Source organism: Ascaphus truei, chromosome 9 (genome assembly GCF_040206685.1).
Source record: "Ascaphus truei isolate aAscTru1 chromosome 9, aAscTru1.hap1, whole genome shotgun sequence".
In the NCBI taxonomy this organism is placed as follows: domain Eukaryota; kingdom Metazoa; phylum Chordata; class Amphibia; order Anura; family Ascaphidae; genus Ascaphus; species Ascaphus truei.
In genome coordinates, this window is record NC_134491.1 from 26,160,764 (window position 1) to 26,176,235 (window position 15,472).

At 43.0% G+C, this 15,472-nt stretch overlaps 1 protein-coding gene across 1 annotated transcript in view; it reads left to right on the forward strand.

Moving 5' to 3' along the window:
* The first annotated feature begins 14,045 nt into the window (after positions 1-14,045).
* KIF21B (kinesin family member 21B) overlaps positions 14,046-15,472 on the forward strand; it is a 62,674-nt gene continuing 61,247 nt past the window's right edge. The window contains 1 exon segment of the mRNA XM_075613978.1: positions 14,046-14,271. Coding sequence (XP_075470093.1) covers positions 14,144-14,271 — 128 coding nt within the window. The 5' untranslated portion in view covers positions 14,046-14,143.

Below are 15,472 nucleotides of genomic sequence, written 5' to 3' on the forward strand. Positions count from 1 at the left end.
TCCTGTCTCGAGTTCTTGCGGGCAGCCATCTTTGTTGTTTGCAATGTCTTATGGCCTTTGAGGTCGGTGTGGGTGGGCAGAATAAGAGTTAAAGGGCAAGATGGCAGTGAAGAGTGTCCTGGGTAAGAAGTCCCCCTTGTCTCCCTGTCACATATCCTCTTCTTCTTGTCCCCTTAAATATCCCCCTGCTCTCAAGTCCCCCTCGTCTCCCTCTCACATCCCATCCTCTCGTCATATTCCTCCCTCCTCTCTCCCCTATATGCCCCCTCCTCTCTGGCTCATATTTCCCCCACCCCTTATCTGCTCCCCCATCCTCTCTTTAATCAGAAGACATATAGTGCCCCCTCTGTGTCAGGCAGCAGCACAACAGAAATAACACTAACGACAGAAATCTACCATTTACATCTCAATTCAGTATCGGGTCAATCGATTTTCTTGACCTGACTATCTTTGTAGAAGATGATAAACTCAAAAGTAGGACTTTTTTTTTAAAACCGCTTGACACGAATAATTTTATCTTAAAAACAAATTGTCACCACCCACAATGGATAAATAACATACCTGTTGGCCAATTTAGGAGGGTCAAAAGGAATTGTATAGATGTTGCAGAATTTGAACGACAGTCAAGTTTTCTAAAGCAAAGATTTTTAGACCGTGATTATAATCCCAAAAACCTGGAGGAAGCTCTTAATAAAACATGCCTATTAGATAGGAAAGATCTGATTAAAGTTAAAACAACAACCGAGGCAGACAAAGATAGAAAGAGCTTTGAATGGGTCTTTTTAACTAATTTTAATAAAGATGCTATGAAGGTCAAACATATATTGAGAAAACACTGGCATATTGTTAAAAGTGACCCAATTCTACGTAACGCCGTCCCTGATATGCCAGGAGTCATATTCAGGAAATCAAAGGACTTGAAGAATCAACGTGCGCCAAGTGCATTAGTGAGTAACGATAAGAAAAAAGACAATTGGTTGAATCCTATTAAGGGCTTCTTCGGATGTTTTTCTTGTAAAGTCAGCAAATAAATATGTATTTAACCCAAAAACTACAGGGGAGTATTTCAAAATTGATAGTCATATAACATTTCTCACAGACCACGTTATCTACCTGTTGGAGTGCCCCCGTGGCCTCCAATATGTGGGAACGACTTCAAGACCCTTGAAAATAAGAATATTGGAGCATTTAAGCAACATAAAGAGAAAAGTAGCAACCCACAGTGTATCAAGACATTTTGATTTGTGTCACCAAGCAGATGCCACAGGCCTGAAATACCCAGGGATACAGCATGTTAAGAAACACTGAAGAGGAGGCAATTAGGGACATAGATTTAACAAAAACTGAAACCTATTGGATACATAAGCTAAAGACTCTGATTCCTAAGGGACTAAATGCCGATATAGAATTAGGAGTTTTTCTGACCTAATCAATTTATTACTATTGAAGATTATATTGTCTCCGGTAATGGTCAATATTATACCTCTCCCTGTGTCTAGTTTTAATGTACTGTATGCTGTCCACATTGTCTGCACCAAAGGGTTTTTTGATGTGATACAAATTTAGCACCTCTTCCTGTATGAGATTGGGTCGCTACCTGGTTATTCTGTGGTGCTGGTGCATACCTGGCTGGTAAACAGGAGGCAGGAGATCTCTGCGATGGTGTGGGGAGAACATCAGGACAGGCTCACGTTGGTTCTTTCAGTGACAGCGTCTCCAGCCCAAGAGGATCCTGGCTTCACTCTCCCTTTGGTTTTGAAATGCCCCCCCGACCCCGCAGGAGGGCGTAACATCCACCGTATGGTTACACATTTTCACATAAAATGCAATTAACAATTTAACATGTAACACAGTACATTTGAACTGTCAGTAATAGTGAGCAGGGTCAGGTGTGCGCACCATGTTCCCCTCTCTGTCACAGACATTGAGGAGCACCACGCCAACCTTGATTGGTGCACCTACTTGGCACCCGTGTCACCAAAGGACTTTGGGACTCCAGCGGTACCATGCGGTACAATGTTATTAATATGGACTATGGACTTATAGCCTTATTATTGTGTATTTTATATATTCCACATACATTATCACAGTGGCATCCGTTGATACCAGAAGGGGAGTATTCTGTCTCCTGCGCCAGCACTTCCTGGTTTCTCCCGTTGTCCTGGCAACCCTCCTTTCTCTCCCCAGTGTCTTGGGCTGCTCCTCCTCCCCTTGTCATTTGGTGCAGTCCTACTCCTATTTCCCATGTGACCCATGTCATGTCCTGTCTGTTTCACAGTTTGCCTACCTGCAGCTCAGATCTCCCATTGTTCTCCTGGTAAAGTTTTTGTTATTTACCTACCCCTATTGCCATCATCATTCCCATTCCCATTACATGTTCCTACCCCCTAGTGTTGTACCTCCCCCAGTACATTTTCCCTTTTTATTTCTGTTTTGTTCCCCCAATAAACATTTCAGAAAATTAAAGCCTCCCCTTTATATGGCATAGGGATTGAGTTAAGCTTCCTGCCTCTACTTACAAGCCACAGTGTGCATGAGTAAGAACAGGTGTTTTTGTTTATTTGTCACAGCTGGCGGTGGGGTAGTGCTCAGTAGCATGTGGTAAGGATGGATCAGTGATCCAATAGAAATAAGGTTTGAAAGGTGTGGCTGGACTGCAGCTACGGCGGCCGGTCTGGTAATGTTCTCATAGGTTTGGCTGGTGGAATGTTGTATATCTCCTGCTAGTAGGGTTGCCAGGTGTCCGGTATTGAACTGGACTGTCCTGTATTTGGATACTCTGTCCAGTAAAAAATGAGAGGTACTGTAATACTGGACATGTATGTGTCTGGTATTTTCCTCCCTGGACATAGTGACCTGACCACCTTTCCCCATTGAGTCCAGTATTTTTGGAGATGCCACCGGGCAACCCTACCTGCTAGGCTGGTACGGCTGGTGGATTTGGGCGTTAAAAACGTGCGGATGCAATCTGACACTACTGGTATTTTGGTTATGTTATTCTAATAAAAACTTTGGCCATTTCACCCCAACTTTGGAGTCTGTGTCTGTTTTGTTGGGGTTTGGGTGCTTAAGGGACCGAGGTGTTAACTTGATATCTCCTGACGCCAAGCAGATTTTGTTGTATTCCTTGACAAGCCAGAGCATTCAGATCCAGTTTCTAGTAAGCTCTCAATCAGGCTCTCAGCGTTCGCTGTGACGTTCCATACAAACCTGTCACATTCCTGAGCAAAGGCTTTGTGAAGGTCTCGTTCTTGCAGATTTTCTTTCTACATTGGTTCTTTTCAAGAACGTGGAGTATTTCCCTGCCAATTGTTGGTAATATCTACAGCTAGCCCTCCGTTGGTTTCATGTTTGCAATGTTGAACATGTCCTGTTCGGTCTTATCCCATGCCCTTTCTAACTTTTCACGATACTTTTGTCTTTCAGTTTCATATTTTTTTCTAGGCCTTTTGTGTCAAATAAGCTGTTTGTTTAGGCCTGCTCCTTTGTTTCATCTGCTGAGATTGAGGCACCAGTAGACTGAGTAACATCCTCTTATGCCATAGGTCCTGCCATGATGTAATGCTTGCAGGCCTTTAATTATGGCAATACATTTGTACTTTGTTACCTGCGGCACAGATGAAGGACGACAGGCCTGAGCTTGTGCTCGTGTGATGATAGTTGATGTTTGCTGTTGTAGTAGCCAGCTGCTGGTGCAAACTGAGTTCTGATCATTGCTGTGGCTGTATGTCTATTAAGACACTTCTCCCCGCATTAGAGACTTTAGGAGAGCTTTTGCAGGAGCAGTAGTGTTAGGACTTGCAAAAGAGAGGTTACCTTGGCGTGGTTTGCACGCTTGAAATATTTCGGTCAAAGAATTTAACCAAATGACCATCACTTATGAAAGAAAAACATAAAAGTATTTAATTGTATAATTTTTCATATTGGATGTAGCTCTAGGGCTTTTTGTCTTTTGTATGTCCGAAGCATCGGCGATGCGATAGGCCTACAGTAGCTGCAGAGACGTCGCCGCAGAAACTTGGATCTGTTTTGATTGAGCCTTCCGGTTAGCTATTTTGCTTACTATTCCATCCTCTTTACACGTCACTGTACTACGATACAGACTGCTAAACCTTGAGCCAGCTTCATGCATGTACACGGGGGGATGTTCAGAACTCCACAGCATTACAACAGTACCAGTTGGAACATAAAAATTTGAAGCATAGCTGAAAACATCAACATCCTGCTTGTGAGTTAGCGGGTACACCCTGAATGCAAGTGTGTGATTGAATGATATCTGGATGGCTGAGTCTGTCAAGAAGATATTACTTTTTCTAAGCTGTAGCAAGAGTAGATGGATCAAAACAAAAGAGCAACCACACCTACTGCAGCAGTTGTTGCTCCTGTACTTGAGGACAGGCTGCTGTGCTGAGCTGAATTACAGGACTAATTACTTAAATGAACACTAGATGGCAGCACAACATTAGAAACAAATTAATACCTGTGAATACAGGACACGATTTATATAGTTCTGCAGTTATTAGTTATATTGTAGTTAATAGTTTAATATGCTTTTATAGCTTTATGATTTTTTTGACAGTTCTAAAGTTTCTAACTTTCCGTTATAGTTGTAGCCTAATTTTTTAGTATTTGTATTCTTGTTTCTCTTTCCCTGCTTTATACAGAGATGAGAGGAAGAGGAGGCAGAGAAGAGGAGGAGGGTAAAGGGATGCAGGGGTGAGGTTGATGGTAGCAGGGGCTCTCGTGCCGGTCTAGGATGTTTGGCCATGGCCTTTTTGACCTCCGCTGTTCTGCCGCATCGCAAGTTACCACCGGGAAAATTCACCGCTGGACACGTCGCTGCTTCTTCTTCACTGCCGCCATCTTTAAATATCAATGTCGCCGCTCCTAATGTGGACCCGCTCGTTTGTGAATCTGCCCACCGGACCCCGCCATCAATGTTTTAATCATTCATAATTTTCTTGCGACAAACAGGTGCTTTGAAAGGACGCGCTGAGAATGTCCTGGTCAGCGGGCGTGTTCACATTCGGAGCAGCGGCCCGGTCATTTAAAGATGGCGGGGGTGAAGAAGCAGCGTTGTGTCCAACAGTGAGTTTACCTAACGGAGCGCCAGCGGCAGTTTGGTTGCGGCCAAGAGACCCATTCCACTCTCTTGCACCTCTCTTCCACTTTAGTCTGGACAGGGAGGCACGATCAACCTCCACCGCCACTGCTACCATATCTACGGTGATCATATGTCCTGGTTTAGCCGAGACTGTCCCGGACTTTAAGCAAACGCTCCGATGTCCCTACAATTCGATCAAAATCTATCAAATGTCCAGGTTTTTTGTTTTCCCCTGTTTGGATGGCGGCAGCAGCAGAGGAGGACAGCGGAGGAGGATGGCGGCAGCAGCGGTCCAATCTGGAAGTCAGCCACAACTTCCGGCATCTGCCGGCAGGACGGACCCCCTCCCCCCCCCCTCCCCGCTCCACAGTTAGGACTTTCAACTTAGAGAGGGGGAATGGGGAAAGAAAATATGGGGGAGGGAAAGAGAAAGAATGGGGGGAATGAGGGTGAGTGTGTGAGAGAAAGGAGGGAGTGAGAGAGTCGGGGGAGGGAGAGAATGGGGGTAGGTGAGGGTGGGGGCAGAGTGGAGGATGGGGAGGGAGAATGTGTGTGAGAGAAGGGTGGTGAGGGAAAGAGGGTGGAGATAGAAAGGGAGGAGAGAGAGAGAAAGGAGGGGAGAGAGAGGGGAAAGTTTGTGTTATGTTAGTACTGGATAGATCCACTACTACAAGAATGGTATAATTTCCAGTTGATCTGGGTAGTTCAACAATAAAATCCATTGATATGGACCCTGTGACAGGGCAGAACCCCTGTCTAAAATGGCTTCAATAGAAAGCCTGTATTGGTCTGAGGAATCCAGCAGGGAGCTAGTTAATTGCAGCTACAGACAATTAACCAGTCTCCACCTGGCTCATCAGATAAGTAGAAAAGTCTCCTGCTAGAACTGCAGGGGAGATCTTTTGAGCACAGAGGAACTGTGTTGTCAGTAAGTGACTCACAGACTCACAGACTTGCCTTCCTCTGGATCAATGTACTATAAGAACAAATATAGAATACAGTATCTGTCGTCTAAATTTACCATAGATTGAACTTGATGGACGTATATGTTTTTTTTCAACCTCATCTACTATGTAATTATGTAAAAATAAATGTTTCTAGCTTTGGCGACAGCAGTAGCGATATCCCTTTTATTATAACTCCTATATAGGAATTTATTTGTTAGATCTCTAGCTTGTTCACCAAGCACCTCCATCTGGGAACAATTTCTCCGCAAATGAAGAAATTGACCTTGTGGGATATTCCTTATCCACCTTTTTATTGTGGTGGCTTGTAGCAAAATATTCAAAGAGACCACTGTCACTACTTACATTGATTTAGATGTAGAAGATTTAGACACACAATTTATTGCATTAGAGCATTTATTATTAACTGAAATGAAACAATGGTGGGACACTGTCACCCTTGAGAAGTACATCGAACAAAAACGGATCCTGAGAGGGTTGCAGATTTTGAAATCACCCACTCTTGATCTGGGTAACGAGGCATTTCTCCAGGAGTGGAATAAGATATTAGACAACTGCTCCTTTGAGCTAGTCAGACTCCTCATCTAATATAGGAGGACGCCCCTTGAGGGATTGGATGGGGAGATTCTGAAGCTGAAGGAATAGTTGGAACCTTTTAAAGATCTAAATTAATTCAAAACATTAGAAGAGAAAGTTAATTATAAAATTGAAAAAGCGGAGAAAGATTACGAAAATAATAAATAGCTTCATTGGAAGTCAGATAGACCTCCCAAGAAAGAATTGGGTAATATAATTGAGACCAAAGGTCAAATCTGATGGGGCATATGAATTTAATGAATGGTCAGCCAATAGGTTGAGATAGATAACCCCTATAGGGATTTTCAAGGATTATACCACCGGGTATTCTACTGATAGAGGAAGCCAATAATTTAAAGCCAATAAATCATTTAGAGACCACTCAATTGGATACCCCAGTGATAGAAGAGACAGGTATATGGAGTGTAACACAATTGCTATAAAACCAAAGAAAATATCAAAACAGATGCTTCGATAACAGTGTGGGGAATAAGAAGGTCCAGAAATCTAGAGGTCCCCAAGATAAACGGAATGGGAGTTACTGTAGAAATAGAGATAGTTCCCACCAATATAGGAGGAACTACAGTATGTAATAGAACATTCCAGACCCATTCCGAGGGTTCGAGGCTCTCAGGATAGGAGGGAACATTCTCATTTTTTTAATCGATGCCCAGAAAGGGCGGATATGTTTCCGAAGGAAGGGAGAAACAGTGTAATAGAAAACCAACATATTACAACCACAAGAAGGAAAATGAAAGATTCAGAGAGATGAGAGGAAGAAAGAGAAAGAAAAAAACAAGAGCAAGGACAAAACCGCCATTAGCTGCAAAAAACATGTTTAACACCAGTAAAAAATGTACTCGCAGTCTTTGAGAAAGATGTCTTGAGAAAAGGGTTAACGTTTGAACCTACATGCTAAATTTGTACATGGACGTACACAAATTTGTACTGAAAATTACATTAGAAAAGTATTTTTGCAACGATGTAGTAAGTAGGTCAGTACTCCAAGAAAGTAAGGCGACTCCCAGTAATGAAAGAAATGATTGTAGTCCATTAACCCCATTCCACAAATCCTCTGCCTTTTATCCAAGATCTGTGAGAGGTAATTTAATTGCAACCTTCACAGAGCTGGTTATTGCAGATTTGGAAAAATCAATCTGTTTTTTTTGATCATTTATTTCAAATGAGACCATGTTCTGATCACTGTTACCCAAATGTTCCAGGACTTTTAATATTTGCTACTACGTCTACAGCGGTAGGATAGATTTTTTTGGATCTTGTGCTTTTCATTGGGGCCAATTCTATAGAGACTAAAACAGTCTATAAACCCGTGGATGCCAATGCATATCGTTTGGCGACAAGCCACCACGATAACAGGGTAAATTTCTTCTTTTGAGGAGAAATTGTTCCCAAATTGAAGTGTTTGATGAACAAGCTAACGATCTAACAAATAATTTCCTTGATAGGGATTATTATTATTAGGGATAGCGCTACTGCTGTTGCCAAAGCAAGAAACACTAATAGAGATGAATGAATTCGATTTAATAACGTTAGAACTGAAAAACGAGAGGAATTAATTCCATTTATTACCAATTATAACGCAATGGCCCTAAAAATTAAACAAATTATTAATAAATATTGCGTGATTTTGCAAGGTTATACGGCCTTAAGAACAGTTATACCTAAAAAGCCGCAAATAGTGTTTAAAAAAGCACAGAATCTAAAACTCTCTTTGACCCCCAGTGATAAGATTTCCAAACCAGTTAATTGGTTGAATGACAATAAAGGTGATTTCACCTGGTCAAAATGTATTGGATACTATTACAGCTCTAAATGTAACACTTTTAGGACTAATGTTACCAAAAAAAGTGTATAAAATGCATACATTTATGAACTGTAAGAGCAGTTACATTGTGTACTTACTGGAATGCTTCACCCATGTTGCCTCCACTACATAGGGAGAACCAGTAGACCCCTCAAGAGACATTTGGCACAACACATCTACACATCAAGAAGGGTCTTACCGCCCACAAATGTTCCAATCATTTTAAACTTAAACATAAACAGGATCCTAGAGGTCTAATTTGTATGGCTATTGATTGCCCTAAACCCAATTGGAGAGGGGGAAACAGGTTCATTCAAATTACAAAAAAAAGAAAGTTATTGGATTTATAACCAAAAGACCCTCACCCATAATTGTCTTAATATAGACTTCAATTTGGCGTCTTTCCTGGGACATTAGCATACGCTTTTTCATTAACCATCAGCTTTCCCTTTAAAGAAAAACCAATGCAAAATAGTATAAAGAATATCAAAAAAAGTTTTTTCTGTCTGTTCTATGTATCTTTTTTAAATTTTCTTTATTCTGGATTTCTCAGCGTTTTAGCCCAGATAGCATCGGTGTGTCGGTGTATTGTTTATACTGAAGTTGCTGGGAGATGGGACCTGGTCCTGCTCCTAATTAGTACTAAGTACATACATTTGATATTGGTATCAAGATTTGTCATGCCGTGATCATGGTCCATGGGTTGAACCAAAACGAGTGTGTGATTAAATAAAAGAACATTTGTTTCATCCAGGGTGCCCAGCTTTTGTATGTATAATTTTTATGTATATCCAGTAGCACAGAAATTAGAGGTGCATAACTCATGTCCATTAAATGATTTTCTGTTTCTTTGAACATCTAAGGTTTGAACATCTTGCGAGAGAGCAAAACGGAACAAAATTGAGTCGATCTGAAAAAAACGCTGAAAGAAACAAGGACAAGGAAATAGAGGTATCTCCGGGAGACTCTGGCAGGAGGAACCTAACTGCCTTGGTCAGAGCATGTGAGTGAATTTAACTGCAAACATACGAACCTCAGACAGGACGGACCAAATGGCTGCACTTCATAAACCTATGAACAGTATGCGCATGTAAGAAACCCAATTCAACAATAATTATATTGTAATGAGTGAATCCGTTATCAATACAGTGTCGGATTCTGCAGTATAATTCTGATGGTTCTTTCTATATATTACATTTGTTAACAGGGCATTTAACAGCGTATCAGGCAATAATCAAGTTAAATTCCTTTTGGAAGTGGATCCGCACTAATAGAAACATCTATTTAACAGGAACCAGCAGTGCATCACGGAACAATAATAATGATAATAATAGCATGTTCTTGTATATTATTATTGTATTATTATTATTTTTATGATTAATAGGAACATCTATTTAACAGGAACCAGCAGTGCATCACAGAACAACGAAATACCGATAGAAGACACATAAAAAGCAGAAAATAACAATCATTGACAGAGGCTAAGGAAGAGGAAACCTACAGAAAAGTATTAAACTGACACTGTCCATCGCCCATAATATATATTTTCTTTAACTGTGCATGCAATGTCTTGTATATAATGTATACCCTGTTCATTTATGCAACTGTATTTGTAACCATGTATTATTTGTCTTAACTCTGTGCCCAGGACATACTTGAAAACGAGAGGTAACTCTCAATGTATTACTTCCTGGTAAAATATTTTATAAATTTAAAAAAAATTAAAATTGCCAAGAGAGCTCAATGCCAACCGCACAGAACTCGTGAACGGGACATTATTTCAAAGCTATATGTCATTTGAGAGGACTTTAGAATATAAGAACTATTCTTGTAATACAATAGTGAATGTGTGTATGTATTTACCCATGGCAAGACCATTTTTATATTTATATGGATGTTTTTTTTATGCAAGCATCCTTCAATATATACGGCAACTCGATATATATGGAATTTCGCTATAATGGAATTTCTAAATTAGGGAAGAAATTCGATATACAGAAGTTTAAATTCATAATTACGGAATTTTGAATCTCTAATTTATACATTTCTTTGGGGGGGGGAGGGGAATCATACAATGCACGCCCTGTCATTTGTCAAAGCACAGTTCACGCTGCTCTAGGTTGTTTGTGCGCACGTCTCATACTGAACTGGTTTCCCTACGCTCTTCATGTTACCAAATATTATTAATATTTTATCATACTATTATCGTTTTCCCAATAAATACATGCTTAAGAGAGTTTTTCTGCATTCTTATGTATGAATTTATTATGTCTTGGGGCTGAATTTCCAGTTATATAATGGAAGTCAATCGGAAAATAGGGTTCGATATATGGAATTTTGCTTTACGGACAACTTTGCAGAAACGTATATTGGGGGATTCCTGTTATCAATTCTGATAAAAGTGGGAATATTAATGGTACAATTTTTCAACATACCGGTTTTGTCCGATTATAAAGCAAGGTTTTTTTTCAATAAAGTTAAATTGAAAAGTCCATACTCGCCTTATAATCGGGCTCCGCACATTTTGCTGCTGACAGTCTTGTCCTGTGTATAGCAGCAACACAGTAGCCGGCTGCGCATGCGTGTTTGCTCTTTTCAATCCTGTGTGAGCTATTAACACAGTAGCTGTCTGCGTGAGCGCTCGCACATGTGCACACGGCTACTGTGTTTATAGCTTACACAGGATTGAAGCTCTTTTCAATCCTGTGTAAGGCAGCAACACAGCAGCCGGCATTTTATCTATTTTTACAGCTTGCAGAGGCTGGAATCAAGGGTGTCGCCTTATATTCAGGGTCAAAATATAATATGTTTCTGGTATATTATATATGTAATGAGATCCGCACACTCGCACTGCCCCCTGCAGGTTCCTCTCCAATATGCTATGGAAATGTGACTGTTAATGGACTTGATAGTAGCCAATGATAACGGCTGTGGAAGAGGTGGGACCAAGACGGAGAGGAGCCTTTAAAAAGGGGGGGGGGCCGCATGATGAGATGAGATCAGATCTGCGCAAGTTTGGTCGAGGATTGCAGAGGGTGCTCGAGTGCACGTGGCAAGAGGAGTAGCGGGTTACAGTCAGGCCATGATCGAGAGTACGAGTGCCGCTGTGGGGACACTCAACGGCTACAAAGCACAGCGGCGCTGAAGCTCCCTTTTCGAAGCACAGGCCTGCAACAGTTAGCACACACTGAGCTCCCACGGTGTGCCGGCACCATCACAAAGCCAATATACCCAGGTGTGGGTGGCTAACGCACCACTGACACTGACTCACACCCGCGCAGCGTTATTGGGCATTGTGTTATAATTGTATATTGTATGTAGTGATAGTATATTTTTCCCGCCGTCTCACCGTAGGCCATGTGTGGCCCATTAAGTTATCAATAGGGACTCATTCCCATCAATAGGGACTCGGTCCCCCACCTCAGCAAATGTCATATGTGAGAGCTAAAAGTGGAGGGGTTACATGTATGTTTTGGTTATGTAATATTTATTAGATTAAATAATGGACTGTATATATTTTTTAAACAATTGATGTCGTTTATTGGTAGGGGAGAACGTGTGAGTGCTCTCCATTCCCACTTTCTTTAACGGTTTGTTTTTCTAGGGTGCATTGAGCACCATTTGATTGTACGATACTGTACAGTTCCCCCTTATCATCCAATGGGGTTAAAAGCAGACACCTACAGTATTGTATATCTGCCCCTGGCAATAACATCTGCTACATCTGTATTTAACTTATCATTGTCCTCAGTTCCCTTTTTGATTGCCCATTTAACCCTCCCATCCCCCCCCTCCATAAGTCAAATGGTGTAAACCCTATTTATAGTCTCTCCAGTACTATAAATTTGAGTGAAATTTAAGAGAAATTGGAGCAAGGAAAAAAAATTCTGGCAAATATAAAATGTATGTTTGCAATGCTTGACCATTTTTCCCGGTATATTTCACCTGGTTCACGAACTTCCGCAAAAGTTCTGAAATAATCTGTCTATCTATCTATCTATCTTTCTATCTATCTATCTATCTATCTATCTATCTATCTATCTATCTATCTATCTACGTATTTCGCTGCCTGTCACATGTCCCCTCCTGTGTCTCTCCCCTGTCCTTGTCACTTTCTCGAGGTGACACATTCCCTGGCCGCAGCTGCTGGTCTCAGGTGGGAAAGGGGTTAATTTGGGTGTAATTAGCACATCCTGTCTGCATCTCTTCCTCTCTCTCTCTCTCTCTCCATCCCCCACTCTCTATCCGGTCACTCCTTGCCTCACTCCCCTCTTCCTTCTTTATTGTCCCCCTGCCACCCCACTCTCTTTTCCCTTCTACCTCCATTCATCCCTCCTTTCTTTATACTCTTCTGTCTTTCATTCTTTTTTTTTGTCCCTCTCTCTTCTCTGTGCTACTTCTCTCTCTGCATCCTGATCCTGACCTCACCCTCTTCCTGATTTCACCATGTTCTGATCTCACCCTTTTCTGTGGTCTCACCCGGTTCTTGATTCTCACCCTCTTCCTGATTCTCACCATGTTCCTGATCTCGCCCTGTTCTGATCTCTCCCTGATTCTCACCCTGTTCCTGATCTCACCCTGTTCCTGATCTCACCCTCTTCCTGATTCTCACCCTGTTCCTGATCTCACCCTGTTCCTGTTCTCTCCCTGATTCTCACCCTGTTCCTGATCTCACCCTGTTCCTGATCTCACCCTCTTCCTGATCTCACCCTGTTCCTGATCTCTCCCTGATTCTCACCCTGTTCCTGATCTCACCCTGTTCCTGATCTCACCCTCTTCCTGATCTCACCCTCTTCCTGATTCTCACCCTCTTCCTGATCTCACCCTGTTTCTGATCTCTCCCTGATTCTCACCCTGTTCCTGAGATCTCACCCTGTTCCTGATTCTCGCCCTGTTCCTGATCTCACCCTGTTCCTGATCTCTCCCTGATTCTCACCCTGTTCCTGAGATCTCACCCTGTTCCTGATTCTTACCCTGTTCCTGATTCTCACCCTGTTCCTGATCTCACCCTGTTCCTGATCTCACCCTGTTCCTGATCTCACCCTGTTTCTGATCTCTCCCTGATTCTCACCCTGTTCCTGAGATCTCACCCTGTTCCTGATTCTCGCCCTGTTCCTGATCTCACCCTGTTCCTGATATCTCCCTGATTCTCACCCTGTTCCTGAGATCTCACCCTGTTCCTGATTCTTACCCTGTTCCTGATTCTTACCCTGTTCCTGATTCTCACCCTGTTCCTGATCTCACCCTGTTCCTGATCTCACCCTGTTCCTGATCTCACCCTGTTTCTGATCTCTCCCTGATTCTCACCCTGTTCCAGAGATCTCACCCTGTTCCTGATCTCGCCCTGTTCCTGATCTCACCCTGTTCCTGATTCTCACCCTGTTCCTGATCTCACCCTGTTCCTGATCTCACCCTGCATCCCTTTCGTCTCCCATCTTTTTATCTATGGACCATAAACTCCATTTAAATCCCCAGGCCACACCTCTCCCCCTCTGATTGGCAGCCGTTCTGTCAGTGGGCGTGGCTCCGTCATCCCTGCCCTGCGATTGGCTGCCTCTGCCCCCCTGCATCTGCCTATTGTTCCAGTCGGAGCTCTGCAGCTGGGAGCTGCTCAGATTGGGGGATGAGGGAGGAACCGGGGGGGTCAGATAACTGCCCCTGGGGGGGATCAGGATGACCGATCTGCCCCCAATACCCCCTGGTCCCCTGGGAGCCCCCGGGACAGAGAGGGAGCCCCGTGAGGGGCAGAGAGGGAGCAGCATGGGCAGCCAGGGGGACTGCAGCGTCAGAGTGGCACTGAGGTTAGTGGCACTGTAACTGTGAGTGTGACAATGTATGTGACAATGTATTTGTGTATGTGACAAGGTGTATGTGACAATGTGTGTGTGTGTGTGTGTGTGTGTGTGTGTGTGTGTGTGTGTGTGTGTGTGTGTGTGTGTGTGTGTGTGTGTGTGTGTGTGACACTGTGCGTGATAATGCGTGTCACCATTATGAGTGTGTCTATATGTGTGTCACATTATGAGTGTGTCTATTATATTGTCACACTGTCTTTATGTATGTGTATGTCACGTTGTGTCTGTTACGTTCTATGTCACACTATGTGTGAAACTGCAGTGTCTGCGTGGTACTGAGGTATGTGACATTTTGTATCTGTGTCACATTGTGTTGGAGTGCAGTGGCACAAAGGTGAGTGTCTGTATATGTTACTATCAAACAGTGTACCTGTGTGTGACTTTGCGTGTCTGAGGGGCTGATGTTTCAGGGTGCACTATGGTGAGTCTGTGTGTGTGACCTTGTGTGTGTATCACATGGGCTGTGTATCTGTGGATCTCAATCTGTCACTGTGTGTCACATGGTTCAGTATATCTGTGTATCATTGTGTGAATGTAACATAGGATTGTGTGTCTGCATCTTTCTTTGTGTCTGTAGAGATCACATGACCTGTGTCTGTCACATGGAGTTGTGTGTTAGACAGTGCTGTGTGTGTTTGTGTCTTTAGCATTTGGGATGTGTGTTTGTGTCACAAGATGTGTGGGGTGCACTAGTGTTTCTTATATCTACGTGCGCGGCAGAGCGCAAGAAGGCGCGCTTGCCTGTCGCCTGAGCATTTTGTGGACTTAGATGACGCGCGCGACGGGGAGACGTGGGTGTGACATCACCAGGCTTTTTCGCCCTCATTGGTTCAAACGCTCACATGACACGGCCGTGATAAGGCCATCGTGCGAAAAATCAAAACATTTTGTCTCCAAATTCTGTCGCGCTGCTGTGCGCGTCGCATCTTAGGCATGTTAGCGTCTGCTCGTGGCATGTGCATTTTGTGTTTACAGGCAAAGCTGTGACGCGCGTGCCTAGGAGGCGTGGCCATGACATCACAAGGGTAGGCTTCCCTGTGATTGGCTCACAGGGCCACGTGGCACGGCAGCCGCTCGAAAATACAAATTTCTTTGTATTTCCATCAAGCTGCAGTGCCAACGCTGTCTGCCCGTGCGCACGTCGGCAGTG